At 37.9% G+C, this 15153-nt stretch overlaps 1 protein-coding gene across 6 annotated transcripts in view; it reads left to right on the top strand.

Annotated features, from left to right (window-relative positions):
• Window positions 1–15153, top strand: part of PIP4K2A (phosphatidylinositol-5-phosphate 4-kinase type 2 alpha) — a 115880-nt gene that overhangs the window by 56730 nt on the left and 43997 nt on the right. For 5 of the 6 annotated variants that reach the window (XM_054189361.1, XM_054189363.1, XM_054189366.1 and 2 more), the window contains 2 exons: window positions 7958–8055; window positions 9159–9255. In XM_054189361.1, coding sequence (XP_054045336.1) covers window positions 7958–8055; window positions 9159–9255 — 195 coding nt within the window. Of the gene's footprint in view, window positions 1–3772; window positions 3925–7957; window positions 8056–9158; window positions 9256–15153 lie in introns of all 6 variants that reach the window. The other variant, XM_054189362.1, reaches the window with a different exon arrangement.

Raw genomic sequence — 15153 nt, 5'->3', positions numbered from 1 at the left:
TTTAAAAAACATGGCTTGAGATACTTCTGCTCAAAAATTAAAATGTTCTTTTACCAATTTTGTGGCAAGCCCACTAGCTAATAGCTTGCAAATTGTTAAGTTGTCTGAGCTGCATGCCTTGTCTTGCTTTCTTCTTAACCATTCCATTAGCAAACAAGGAGGAGATAATCTGTGTTGTGTGCATCACAACTCATCCAAATCTGAAGGACTTCCACGGCTTTACAGTTTCCCTTCAGACTGCGACTGCACTTTATTTTAGTATGCCGTTTGCTACTCAAACTGGTTTACATGTGAAAAATCTCCACTGCAAATAAATCATATTTCTATTCTATTTTCCATTTCATTAATGTGCACTAGTATCTTTTACACACTATTGCATTTCTCATAGCTTTTTGGAAGAGTGAGGGATTATCATGACAGGCATTATATCTGAGCTGCTTAATTTATATTTGGTCTTTGATTATTTGGCACATTATGAAGTGTTAATTTTTGCACTCACTGAAAGGTGTAAGCAGATTCACAGGAAGTTTAACCAAATCTGTAGAAACGTGGCTTTACGCTTGTCTGACAGCATACAGCAGATGTTCTGGATTTTCTAGGCTGCGCGAATGTCTAAGAGACTTGAAAGACTTAAAAACTTGCAGCAAAACATTTGTGAAGGGAAAGGGATTTTGATGCTTTTGTTGTAGGTCCTTTAAACACTTTCACTCCAAACTATCTGAAGAGGAATGATAGCCAAGCTATAAAATCCTTTGTTTGGATTTTGGGCCCTGATATTCCAAATTTAAAGACAAACACCAAGAAATTAGTGCTCTTCGAAACCATTTTTTGTCCTGTGTTTTGGAACTATATTCGGTATGTCACAATATCCTGTTCGGAGCTTTCTTGGGTATGTCACAATATCCTGTTTTCCACATGGATGCATGTACTACAGACCTTCCCTCCTCAAAGATATCCTTGTACTTTTCAAAACAGCAACTAAAAAGTCTCATGAAAACATCTGGGGTTTGCTGGGAAATTTTTTGGTTTGGTTTGGTTTTTTAATTCAAAGTCAGACTGTAAGACTTCAGAAAAGTCTTGCTACTTTTTTTGATAAAAAGGAAATAAGCTCTAATTGATGTGTTCCTTTCTCAGAATTTCTAAATCCATGAAGTGTATTTAATATTTTTGCAAAGTATTTCAGATATTCTGTGTTTAGTATTTTGGGGAAAGTATGTCTTTCTGCGTTAAGGCAATTTGAAAAACATTTGGTTCAATTGGGCCTACTTTTCTAGCATTAGATTATTCAATTTCATTGAAAGCCAGCAATCTAATGACAGGTATCACCTGAACTGTAAAAACATGAAGGTGCTCTAGTAATTACTGGTAGATGTTTTGAGACATGTAAAACTTAAACACCTATTACTCTGGCAGCTAGGTGGGCTTTTATGTTGGTTTAGTTTTTTTCTCTCCATATACCTCTAAATTAAAATGATCCTAAAGACTCAGAGAAAATTAAATACTTTACTTGGTGTTTTTCTTAGTCATACAATTGCTTTAATTTTAGGACTTGTTTCTGAATAGGTAACCAGAAATGACTTATATAGGAGAAGTCTCCTATGCCATTTAAACTCCTAGCACATTATGTAGTTAATTTAAAAAAAAAAAAAAAAGTCTGGGTAGATATTTTTTACCTTGTGTTTTTAGGAAAAAAAAAAAAAAGAGATGAATTTTTGTGTGATTGAAATGATGAAAACCTCATTTAAAACAAATTAAGGAGTATTTTGCTGAACTGATTTATTTCTCTACAGCAGAACTTAGCTTAACCTTTTATTTCTCTTGCAAGAATGGCTTTGAGTGTAATTTAAACTGTCAAATGACATTTATCAAATGATGGTTTTGCCCTGTAACAGGCAAATGTCTTCCACAAAATTGATTAGCTGCTGACCTCATCCACCCTTTTCAGACCCTTCAAGGTAGATTTCAAAGAGTTGTAAAATAATCACTTCACTTTCAGTTTATACTTCAACACAAGGCGTTTACTGTCCCGGTAGCGATGCTGCAGCGGGTTCCACATCTGGGAAGGAGAGGATGTAAACGCCTGCCTATAGCTCTGCCTGTCACCACCCGGCCCGTTGCGCTTTAGCCTGAACCCCTACTCCTTGCAAAGTAGGAACAGCTTTGGAAGTGGCTTTTTACTGGATAATACAATGAATAAGATTAAGAAACTTTATCTTCTAGATGACTGTGCTCAAGTAATCAGGAAAATGCTCTGTTTGGTAAGACCTGTAGGGTGTTCAGTTATCAAGAAGGTGCCGGAAGAATGAAGGATAATAGTCTCCTAAATGTGAAATTTTAGACCCCCAACAGTTTTCCTCTGTTGCGTTCTTGTTCTCTAGCCTTGTTTTGTAAGAGCAATCCATTAGAAGCCAGTAGGCTTGCTTTTGTAAGCATTAACCTACCAGTAAATGAAATAACTGTGTCTTTGAAGAAGTTTGTGGCCCTGTCAAAATGGTCGCTCTGTGTCTGAACGAAAAAGTACTGTCGGATATTTTTTTCTCTTCGGAGCAAAGTTTCCTTGCCAAAGAAGAAACTGAGATGCAGAAAGTAAACAATGGACATAAAAATCTCAGAACTGCTGGTGGTGTTAAAAGTTCAATTCTATTTTTAGACCTCAATAATTTCTTTCTTCCGAAGTCTCTTCCACTCCCACTTCTTCCAAAATCTGTGTTTAAAAATACACAAATTTGTGAAGAATGCACTTGACTTTCTCTCAGAGTAACAAACCAGATGTAGCTTGTTTGTCTGGGCAGAACAGGCTGCTGTGCCCTGGCTTTCAGTGCAGAAAGAGAGCTGGGAGATAAGCAGAGCTGAAAAGAAAGTAGCATTTCCACGACTTCAGCCTCATCCAGCATCAGGAGCAGGGATTTTCCTGTGTGAGAAAATGCCTAGAGCCGTAACTGCGACCGAGATGTTTTATCAAGCTGTTCAGTGTGAAAACGTGTAATCCCTGCGTAGGTTCAGCCAGTGAGTCTGGCTGGCTGATACGTTAAATTAAAAGTATCTATGCTGTGTATTAAAGCTGAGATATTAAATGCAAGAAACCACGTACACAATGAAGGCTTTAAACAGGAGGAGAGTTTCAAAAGCAACCAGGAGGCATTGCGAAGTAGTCTGCGTGTGATTTGTGATGTGCTTGGGATGAAATTTTGGACATTGATGTACATGGCTTCTTTGATTTTGCACGAGGTTTTTGTTGTTGGGTTTTTTTTAATAATACCAGCTGTAATGTGTTACGCAGGTTTCTTGCTGCAGCATCATAGTGATAGGCATCAGCTTGTATCTGTTGGAGAATAGGATCATTGTTCTGGCTCCTGTAGCTAAACATGCAATATGTGCTGTAAATTGCCTGTATTATATGCTGCTTAAATATCTCATTGTCTGCTTTGCATATAAGCAATTTATTGCTGCTTATGTTCTGACAGAATGAAAACTAATGTTTAATTATGCATTGCCCAAGTAATGTGGTGTTTAGGGTGAATGTATCTGAATTAAATAAGGGCCATTAATAATGCCTAACAATTTATGATATATTCATTGCTTGATTTCAAATCATATAAATTAGAGAAGCTTATTTGAAATGTCACCAATGTAAGATGGCTTTGTGGGAACACCTCTCTGTGTGCTAATTTCAGAATCATTACCAGCTGAGTCTTACTATTTATTCAATGTCCAGTAGGCTTTTATTATTCCCTTATTTGCAGTTTAATTACAACCTCTGTTTTCCTGACAGTGTGAATTCAATCCTAAACCTGCGGGAGCAAAATGAGTTGCAATCAGTGGGTTTTTTGCCTGAAAGCCTCCTCCGGCTTCGCCCCCCTCCCGCCTGCCATGACCCAGCCACAGCTCTGTGCACATCCCGACAGCCCCACGTTTTTGTACCAGGTGTTTAAAATTTTAAAATTGTTCTTCCTTAAAGCTTGTAAGTCGTGGGCGATGTCTCCATCTCACATAACCCCGTGGTTTTATGCCAATATCACAGAAGATAATTCGAATAAATTACTTAAAGGGAGGTTTCTGGGTCACTTACTCATATCTTGTGTACATGAGTTTACGAATGTTATTAATAGACATGAGGTATTTATACATAATATGCATGGTTACTGTGCAGCTAAAATCTTAGTCATTCATATTCAAAATAATCCATGCTAAGCCATTTCTATGTGGGATTTAAATTCCTCAAAGATAGAGTAAGCATTGTCTCTTTCAAATAGCAAGACAAACTGCAGCAAAATTTTCTATTGGCTACAATAAATCGGGGCAGTTAAAGGATGCGGGTTGCAGGACTAAAAGAACTTTCTCAGTATGATGCACATGCATTTATTGTAGAGACGCTATAAACGTGGATTCTCTTAGAAGTAATTGTAGTTAAATAAATGTTTGATCCCGTGTTCTCAGCAACAAGTCAGTCCTCTGTCCAGTGAGCTCTTTCCGCTTCATTTATGCGTTGTGATTCTCTCTGGTGGGAAATTATTTCCTATGATTTTCTTACATTCAGAAGCACTCCTTAGAGGAAAATGGGTATTTCCTATTTCTCATGTAATTATTACAGCTATTGTAACACAGTTTCAGTTGTAATTGGAAATACTGAACTTTCATCCTCAGTCACATTTCATTTGCTATTGCTAAGGGAGCCCGCTGTATTTAACTGGCAACATGAAGAGATGCACGGAATACTTGGCAAAGGTATCACATGCATCTTACTTAAAACTTTGTGTCACACTTGACTTTCAAACAGAAAAAGAGGCACAATTTTCATCTGAGATGAGTCAGAAGGCTCAATATGTCTTCTTTGTGCTTCATATTTAGTGTCTTTCAGATGTGACTGTTTCTTTACACGGTGATGGCAAAGTGGAGAATTGATCCCTCTGACCTTTCCCTTTTCTTTTAGCTTTTCAAGAGCTGTTTGTGGGGGAGTTTTGGATATTGTTTCTTCTCCCTTCCCCCTGCAATGTGGTTCCAGTTTCCAGCAAGATCTAATGACATGGGTATTCCTTTCTGTCTTGTGTGCACTTTCCAATCTGGCCTCATCACATCTATCCTAAAAATGTACTATTGCACAAAGAACCAGACCTTATACTTGAAAGGTTTAAATTAATTAATGGCCTGTGCCGCTGGGACGTGCCATTACTCAGCTGTGTGCTATACCAAAGGTCATTTCTACTGTGTGTTCATCACCTGCCTTTTTTTCCCCCCTCTCCTGCTAGAGAGGAATTCGCTAAAATATTAGAGAGATCGCTTCTACATACCTGCAACTTGAACGAATCTCAAACCTACATCCACACACACACCCCCGAAAAAAACCCCAGCCCTCCCCTCTCTCCCCTGCCCTACCCACCCCCCCCCCCAAAAAAAACAAAAACAAAACCAAAAAAAACCCAAAACCCTTCTGTTAGCCTGCATTTTTTGCCTGATTGGGGGGGGTGGGGGGTGGGGTGGAATGTGTGTGTGTATGTATGTACGTTCACATCTGTAGGGAACTTCCTGGGAGAATTATTTTGGAATTTTTGTTTAGAATAAAAGAATCTCTAAAGTATGCAAATATGAGCCCATTTGGCTATATTATTCTACTATGCAGATGACATTTGTAAGGCCTACAGGCACAATTAGAACTGTGCAATTATAGCACAAATTTGAATATTCACAGCGTGAAAGCAATTCTGTAGGTGTATTCAGGGATTTTACATTCTATAGGTGTATTTCAGAGATTTTAATTTACATTACTAAATTAAGAAAGTGAATGCATGTGAAATTTTGATCAATGCAATTTTGATAATCTAAAATCCAAATTTTTAAGGAAACTTGGGAATTGTAGGTAGGTCATTTGAAGATGTGTGAATTCAGCATTATTGAGAGTATTCAATGGAAGATATTCTTGGGATCACTTTTGGCTGGGGTGGGGATGCACGTAGGTCTCTGTTATCCCTCCTTCAGGTGTGCAATTTGTTGTACAATCCGACCGTTAAGAGAGTAGGTAATTCCGTATAAGCAAATCTAAAGTTTCATATCTCTGCATAATATACCTACTCGTCTGTAGTTTTATTTGTACAACAGCTAGACTAGTTCTGCAGACTCATGATCCTGCCCTGTGATTTCAGGGTGAGATTGATGTACAGCGATATCAACTGTAGTAAAGAGCATGTATGTTAGATGTAGTGATTTTCGATCAATGTTTTGTTATTTTATGTTGTATTTAATGAGGTGTCAGCGTGATTTATTAGGTTTGTACAGCTGTGTTTTCAAAATTTTACTGGAGTTTCTTCTTTCTCTCCCTTAGAAGGAGGAAAGAGTGTTTTCCCTACAACTCCAAGGAGCAGAGCACATTGAGTGCATCCCAGACATCTTTCTGTCTGCTTTCTCTGCTCTGCTATAGAACTGCTCTGCCTCTATCTAGAGCTTTTCGGGGCTTTGTGAAGAAGCGTTCTGTAAAGTAAATTCAACGGATTTTATCAGTTTTCGTGTGGGCTGCAGGGGTCTGAATAATGAAAATGAGACATGACGGGAAGCATTACTGGGACTTCTGAAGGTACTGAAAAGCGATGAGGCTGCCGGACCTGCCTCCTGCTTGCCTTGGGTGCTTTCCGCTGTTTAAGAGCAAAAAGGCTCCTCAGCTGTTTTCTTATGTTATTTTGCAAAAGTCATACTTGCAGCGAGTGCATTTTTTTCCTCTGTATTTACAACCTATAGCTGCTGCAGTGAAGGTTTCTCCAAAAGCCTCTCTTAAGCAGGATAGCTTTCATAGGCAACCAGCAGCTTCCTAGTTGGAAAACAGTGTCGGATAACCAGCGCTGAGAGCAGTGGAGCACCCCTACATTGCTCTGTCCACTCCCAGTCTGTGTTTGTATTCGTGTAGGGTGGGTTTTCCCCTAAAACCTGCAGAAAACTGCTGAAGCAAAATGTGCTCCGCATGAGCAAAAGTATTTAAACCGGGGAAATCGAGATGCGTGACCAGGGTGTAGGGCACCCTAAGAACATAGGTAAAATGTATGTCATGGGTATTTGGTGACTGTTGTTGTAATGGATATTTCATTCGTGGTTTGAAAGCACCGTTGCAAGCTCACAATTCTACGTTTATCATGTTTTAGTTAAAATTTACTAAAGTAAGGATAGATTAATACCTGCAGTAATTAAAACATGCCTACAAACTAGGTAATGGTAAAGTTGTCTACATTTTATCATAAAGATGTGTCCAGAAGTGGATTTCAAATATATATGAAAAATTCTAATCTTGAGAAGACTGACAATACTTATTTCAAAACCAGAAAGAATAGGTGGTCCCCATAAATAGAACAAAATAAGGACAACCTTAGAATTTACTTCTGCACCTATTTCTAAGCAAAAATTAAGCTATTTAAGTAGTTTGTCCGACTTGAACAATCAAAAAAATGCCTAAATGCTCTGACTTACAAAAACTCAGCTGAGGTCTGCACTACTGGAAGAAGCAAGCTCTGCTTATTGAGCATGTAAGCAAAATTGCATTTTATTTTCACTATACAGACGTGTAAGACTAGCTCGTAAGCTGCAAAGGTAAATAGTTGTTTGATATACAGAATTTGAGTTATCTTTGGAGACTGTAGCTCAGTTGACAAAATAAGAACAGTGTGTTGGGATTAAAGACCATTTTGTTGGCATCCTCATTGACCTTCCATAAAAAGTAAACTCCAGGTGTGCTTTGAAGCACTTTTTTTTCTGAAACTAGTATAAATATGGAATGCTGTCTCTTCTTTTCCAAAGTGTCTGTTTTGGGATCGTACTTAATCTGGAAATAATAAATTTCCTTGTGAATTCCTCTTTTACTTACATTCGCTCCCAGGACGTACGTGCAGGAAACAGGAGACTGAATAACATTTTCATAATTAAGACACATGCAGCATTTTTGCAAAGACATCAGCAACTAAATATATTCTGTTTTCTCTAGATCAATGAACTGAGCCATGTTCAAATCCCCGTTATGTTGATGCCAGATGATTTCAAAGCATACTCAAAGATAAAGGTGGACAATCACCTTTTCAACAAGTAAGTACAAGCAACAATTCTTCGTAGAAGTGGGTAGTGGCAGAGATATTTTTATGAAGTACCGTGAACTCTGTTATTTTTCAGTTGATGGGACTGAAGTTTTGATGATTAAGTTAATCCTGCGATAAGCGTAACCATCTGTGCTGTTCTGAAAAGCAACAGCAGGGGCTGCTGGGTAGTATTTTTTCCTCCATATGGTTTATTATTGCCTTATGAGTATCTTACGTATTGAAGGTTATCCTTTCTTGGTATTTACGGCTGATATAAGCGTTTATTTGGGTATTTTTAAAAACATAAATTCACGTGCATGTACTTTTTATTAAATTAAATACTTGAACAAGAGCAAGAATTTTAAGCATATATCGAAGCTGAAAAATGTTCAGCTTTTTATAATCCATAATAGGAAATCATACCAATCATACAGAAGCTCCAAAAGTATTAAGATCATTTCATGTAATATCTGTGTCTCTTAAAAATAAAGCGGTCCATGAACAGTATGTACAAACATACAAAACTATTAATGCTGTTTTGTGTATAACCTGAATTTTATTCAAGAATATATTTGGAAAAAGGAATAATTCTGCTACTTTGGATCTCCTCTTCTATGGCAAAGGTCAAAATAACTTTTCTCACATATAAGTCTGAAATTAACACTAGGATATTAAAATTAGCCCCGTACTGAATGAGTCCATTTTTCTTGAAGCTTTGGCACTGTCAGTACTTTCTGGTGTCACAGATGGTATAGTAATTCTTGTGTAATCCAATCTAAGATTTCACCTTCGAAGCAATTTTAGGGCAATGGGAAAACATCCTTTTCTGCTTTTGAGTCCAGGTTACAAAGTTAGCAAAATATAGTTCATGTTTATTTCATCCAGCTATGTTGTAGCTTGGTAGAGACAAATATGTATAAATTTATTAAACGTTGTAAAGAAAAAGAATAGGGTGAGACCAAATCTCATTGGGGAAAAAAAAAAAGCATTAGAAGAAAGATTGTAAATCTCCTTATCATCTGCTTTGTATGAACAGAATGGAGACAGAATGCTCTAGAGTTACTTATCGCATATGCAAGTGAATGAAGTTGATTTGGTTTTATGTTCTTTCAGAGAAAACATGCCAAGTCATTTCAAATTTAAGGAATATTGTCCAATGGTTTTCCGTAATCTAAGAGAGAGGTTTGGAATTGATGATCAAGACTTCCAGGTAAGTTCATTTTCAAAACACCTGAAGTGGTGATGTATACAGATTTTAAAGGTTAGTAATGGTGCAGCTGTGAACAAACGGGCCGATGTGCTGAAATAAAGTTATTTTATTTTTATATAAGTTGGAGGAAAACTAAGAGAAAAAGAAGACATTCTTTGTACTCCTTCCCCCACCTGCAAGCAGAATATTTCTATTTCACCTCTTTGCCTGCCCTAACTGCCTTCTGGTTCCTATCCTGCTGCTATCTTCAGTCCCCCTCGTTTCCCGTTAGAGTACCTCCCAGTCATAAGCCGTATTATTAAAACCGCGGGGTGATACCTCTTGCAATGAGGAATGAGGAAAAAATAATGTCTGGACACTACTGACAAGAGATGCTATATTCAGCTGGGTCACTTAGATAACAGTTGCTTCAGTGGTGTGTCTGTGTGAGATGTTGTTTCTGAAACGACCACAGCCTTTTTTTTTTTTTTCCTCCATGCTCTTTTTGTTTAGAAAAGAGTGACCTGTGGGCTGCCAACTTCATACTGCTTCATTATGTCTCTATTTCCGTTGTTAAGAGGATCTGGAAACAAATAGCTTGCGTAGAGCAGATACAGCAAAACAAGAAATGGCTCTCGAATTTGGCAGGGTTGTTCCTTGCAGTCAAAGCCTCTTTCTGTCTTTGCGAAAGAAAGTTCTTGAACTCTGCTTCAGTCTGATTCGCCAATACTCACTGACATTCCCTTTTCCATCAACTGCTCCTAATGCACGCTATTTCAGTCACAGGGACAAGTCCTTCTGCATTCACACGAGATGTCTTGTCCTAAAGAGCACTTGCTGTATAACCCAGTGCCGCTTCTTGTCGTGCTCTTTTGCTCTTTAAAACTATTTTGATGTGGGCTGCAATTGTGTTTGTAGCCTGTCACTGAGATATATTAGGAGAAGGTATTTAATAAATGGTTTCGAGTAGCTAAACAAATTGCACAAAATGCATTTGCCGTAACGCTCCCGTTCTTGCTACCTTGAGCAGACAGAATACTGCAGCCAAAATCACATCTAAGTCCTTCAACTATCCCCTTTACCAATTTTTCCCCTTTTCAATAGCAAGCAATGTGTTAAAAACGCATAGACGGGTTAAAATCTGCTTGCAGGAGTGGAGTTGGAGATTAGGTTATGGATCTCAATATATATCACTGTAACTTTGGTAAGACATTTTCACAGTTAGGTGGAGAAGAGGGTTGGGTTGGTTTCTTTTGGTAGAGCTGTCGTGATCGTATCCCATGGTTTTTCATTATCCTGTTTACTGAAGAACCATTTAAGAGGAAATACACCAAAACTCAGGCCAACGCTTAAAACAGTTATATCAAATTGCATTCTTGGTTCAATTTTCCTGATGGACCAAAGAGCATCCCATTGTTTGGGAAGTTATTTGATCCCTTTATATGAAGATTTCCTTTTTCTTGACAAAGGAAAAGGATCAGTATGTCAAAGAGGAAGGACATGTGATTGCTTCTAAACTTAAAATTACAGTGTCAGCTCATGCTTGATATATTTTAGAAGATGGGGCAATGATGTTCCTAGGCAATAAAAGTTACATTTCAGTAAATGCATTAGAAGGCAAGATGCTGGCATTAGTTAAAACTGGCAAACTTCGCATAATCAAAAATGCTGCGTTCCACACCACTGTGAGATTGTTCTACAACAGAAATTCCTGTTGTAACTATGTTACACTGCTGTTTGGATTTATTGATGGTAACAGTGATAAAACAAAGTTAAAGGATTGACACTAAATTAAATGTCCGTATTTTCAGATTAAAACCAAAAATACTTGTTGGTAACTATGTGTTTTGGGCTTTTTTGAAAATGTAACAACATCCTGGTTTCTGATTCAACAGAATTACGTAGTAGTTAGAAAAAATTCTTAAATATTATTTAGTACTTCAAGTATATTTAGTGAAAAACAGAAGATAGTATTAATTTTGATCTAAGGGAAGTCAATGTCTGCATTCACTATTCTTTCTTAGCTCAATCCAAGCAGTTTATCACTCTGAATTCTTATTCTACTGGACTGTTCTGAAAAAACTTTTTAAAAATGCTCGTAGTAGTAATGTATTTTGAACTCACTTTTTAAACTAAATTATTTTTACAGAAATACACATAAATGAAAATTCAAGTCACCCCATGTGAACAATGGGGATTATCCCTATTAATAGTAAAAGTTGCTTTCCTTTTGATGTTACATTCTCTGTGATTTAAAAACAAAATCTAATTTGACAAAGGGAGAGTCACTGTATGTATTTTCAGATAATCATTGTCTTCAAGGAAGTTGTTCCAATGAATATTGTATACTCGGAGCCAAACATGAATTGGAAAAAGCCTGTGCGGTATGGAACTGAGGGAAAGCTTCGGGAAGAGATAGTAAATAAATTTCTCTGGGTAGTTTTTCTTATATAATGATTTTCAGGAAGGGAGTCCTAATCAATTGCGAACAATGTCATTCCCATTATTGAGCAAGATAGGATCGGTTTAGATAAATAAACCCAATTACCTTGTTCATTAGTCAGACACATCAGTTTAAATCAGGAAAAACATTAATTTTAAATGTTTTTATTTTCAGAATGTTCTGCAGATATCCTTGATGAGTTGTTCCAGAGGGCAGATAGTGCTTACTTATAAGGAAAGACTAAAAAATCCCTACCTCATGAGAAGAATTTGGTAGTGTACGCTCTAATTGCTGTGCTGTACTAATTTTAATTCTTGACATTGTGTTATTCGCTTTGTACAGTAATTTTGTAGACTGCTTAACACGTAGGCTTAGTTCACGTATGGAATGGTTAATGTAGGGATCTTCTCTTACAGAGGTCTCCTCTTATCCCTAAAGAGAGATTTAAATCTCATAAAGTACTATTTTTTCCTACAACCCAACCAACTTCAGAGTCAGGGGAATTCCTTAAATTGTATATGGTCCATGCCTTACAGGAAGCCATTTCTAGTAATGGCAATTATGATTCCTATAACGGACTCCCTCCCTTCACATGATGAAAACCAACTCCTTTTTTTGAGGTCTCTTTGGTAATCTGTCCTACATCTGTCTTTCATAGCTGGTTGAGCATCTCTGAGAGACGTTTTGATTAGTACTGAACCTAGGATTAAAGTTCCCTGGAGATACATGTGTGTTTGCTAATACTGAGTGGAGTTTTTTTGGTGATTCATTCTTTACTATGGACAGCAACGTGGAAAATACAGTATGAAGTTAGTTAAACCCTGAGTTTTATTCAAAGGTTGCCTATAGAAACTTGTTATGACAATTTAAGTCTTCAATCTAGGTTAAGAAACTTTGTTCTTATGTCAAAAAAATCTTTTATTAGACCCTCATTTTCCTTCTTGGTGATCTTGTATTAGGAAGATATCTGTTGCATCAAATTAAAGATAATTTTTAAAAGTGTCAAAGTAATTCCACAAGCCAGAGCGTTAAATAATGGCCGTTTTTGCCTTGATAGGGTAAATTATCTTGATCTTGTATTTTTTAGTGTCTTCTGTTTCACTGAAAAAGAATCCCTAACTCTTTAAAATCCTCCTAACATTGACAAGAAAATACTTGAGAGTTTCTAGCAGAAAAGAACAAAAAAGGGATTAGAAAACAAATGTAGTAAAGTAAATCCCTCACTACAGTGCTAAACTAATTTTCAGTTTCTGCATTCCCCCATAGCTTTAGATATCAGTTTGGCAAAGGTTATTCTACAGAAAGGCCTCTTTTTTTCCAAAATACATGGGGTAGCTCTGGTAACTATGGGGTGTCTTTTCAACATGATTGACATAATTTCTTATGTTACAGAATCCAAGAGTGCAGTTCTGTCAGAAGAATTACAGGAATAGCTTCTGTAAACTGCAAAATTACGAGGGATTAACAGGCAAGCAGCTATTTTAATGCCCCCCAACAAACTCTAGAAAAATAGCATCTACTACAGTTACAAATGCTTCTGTTGCTGTTGCTCTGGAAAGGGAAACTTACTTTACTATGCTCCAGCACATCTGTTCTTGCTTAAAGTTACTGCTGAATCCCACATCTGGATTTTGCTAGGCAAAAGAGGGAGACTGGGTTCTTGCCTAATAAAACAGAATTGCTCTTACCAGAGGGCACCAGTGTCCCAGGGTACCTAATGAGCTTTCTACTGGGGATGGGGGAGAGCACAACTGATTTTCCTTAAATTTTTAGTACCCGATGTAATAGGAGACATGCTCAGATCTGACTTTGCCTGTCTGCGGGAGCAGTTTGTGGAGGTTCTCTGTACACGACAAAGAATTCATGAAGAACTTTTAGAAGATGGTCTTTTTAATGGTCTTTTAGGAGAAGTTCTTTTTAATTTAGAGATTATTATTATTTCTCTATGTGCATTTTTCCACAGAAAAGATTGAAATCTAAAATGAAAATTGAGAATTCCTGCTTTTAAGCAATTTCTTTAATAGCAAACCGTATTAACTCAGTATCTTTCACTTCTGATATGGGTGTCTCCTTACATTTCAATATCTCTCGTAGTTTTCTATATAGAAGGATTTATAGTTGAGACCTAATATGGCATCAGGTAAATAATGCAAATTCTAGGTTCATTTTTCAGAAGTCAGCCTTTAATATAATTTTCAAGTATCTAAACTTCAGTTCACCAAAATTCTTGTCAACTTGTGAATATTTTTGCTAATTCTGTGTGACTTATCCATTCCTAAGACATCACATTAAGATCTTAAAAACTATTTTACAGTCTGGGATGATATCTTTCTTCAGAAAAACAAATATTAATCAGAGCTCCCTGCTGGTGCTTCTGCGCTGAAATTCATGCCTCCCATTTATTGGCCCTTGGTTTGGGAAGGAACAAGCCACCTCTAGCATCAAACTAGAGACAACAAGGTCAGCAATAACTATGTTAGGAGTGGGATCATCTTCCCACAAGATCATTCATGATCTTCTCATTGGACATTTAATAAAATGCATAAAAAGTCCTGGAAGAAAGAACTTTCTTGAAAATAAAATTCCTGTGCTGGTCATTTTAGCATGGTAAGTCTGTCAGTGCATGAAAAGAGTGTCAGATGAGGTGCCTGTAGCAGACTATACAGTTTGTGGATCCCAAATGGACACTGGCACCAAGATATTCAGAACTGCTGACGTCTTGTTTGACGTGGGCATAGGCATTAGTGATAGTAAGGTCTTGAGCCAGCTATGCTAACAAAATCTATGTCATTTGTGGCCTTTACAGCATGTAAAAAATGAAGTTTGCAATCTGAATATTATGTTCTAGGATTTGGTGCCTTAAGTATACTCTTTGCTGGGTTAAAAACTGGCTGGATGGCCGTGCCCAGAGAGTTGTGATTAATGGGGTGAAACCCTCTTGGCGGCCGGTCACCAGTGGTGTCCCTCAGGGCTCAGTTTTGGGGCCAGTTTTGTTTAATGTCTTTATCAATGATCTGGATGAGGGGATTGAGTGCACCCTCAGTAAGTTTGCAGACGACACCAAACTAGGTGGGAGTGTTGATCTGCTTGAGGGTAGGAAGGATCTACAGAGGGACCTGGGCAGGCTGGATCGATGGGCCAAGGCCAACTGTATGAGGTTTAATAAGGCCAAGTGCCGGGTCCTGTATTTCGGTCACAACAACCCCGAGCAATGCTACAGGCTTGGGGCAGAGTGGCTGGAAAGCTGCCCAGCAGAAAAGGACCTGGGGGTGCTGGTGAATGACCAGCTTAACATGAGCCAGCAGTGTGCCCAGGTGGCCAAGAAGGCCAACAGCATTCTGGCTTGTATCAGGAATAGCGTGGCCAGCAGGAGTAAGGAAGCGATCATCCCCCTGTGCTCGGCACTGGTGGGGCCTCGAGTGCTGTGTTCAGTTCTGGGCCCCTCTGTACAAGAGGGACATTGAAGTGCTGGAGCG

Source organism: Rissa tridactyla, chromosome 2 (assembly GCF_028500815.1).
Source record: "Rissa tridactyla isolate bRisTri1 chromosome 2, bRisTri1.patW.cur.20221130, whole genome shotgun sequence".
NCBI classification, from domain to species: domain Eukaryota; kingdom Metazoa; phylum Chordata; class Aves; order Charadriiformes; family Laridae; genus Rissa; species Rissa tridactyla.
Note: the sequence above shows the minus strand (reverse complement) of the source record. Positions and strands in the feature narration are given on the sequence as shown.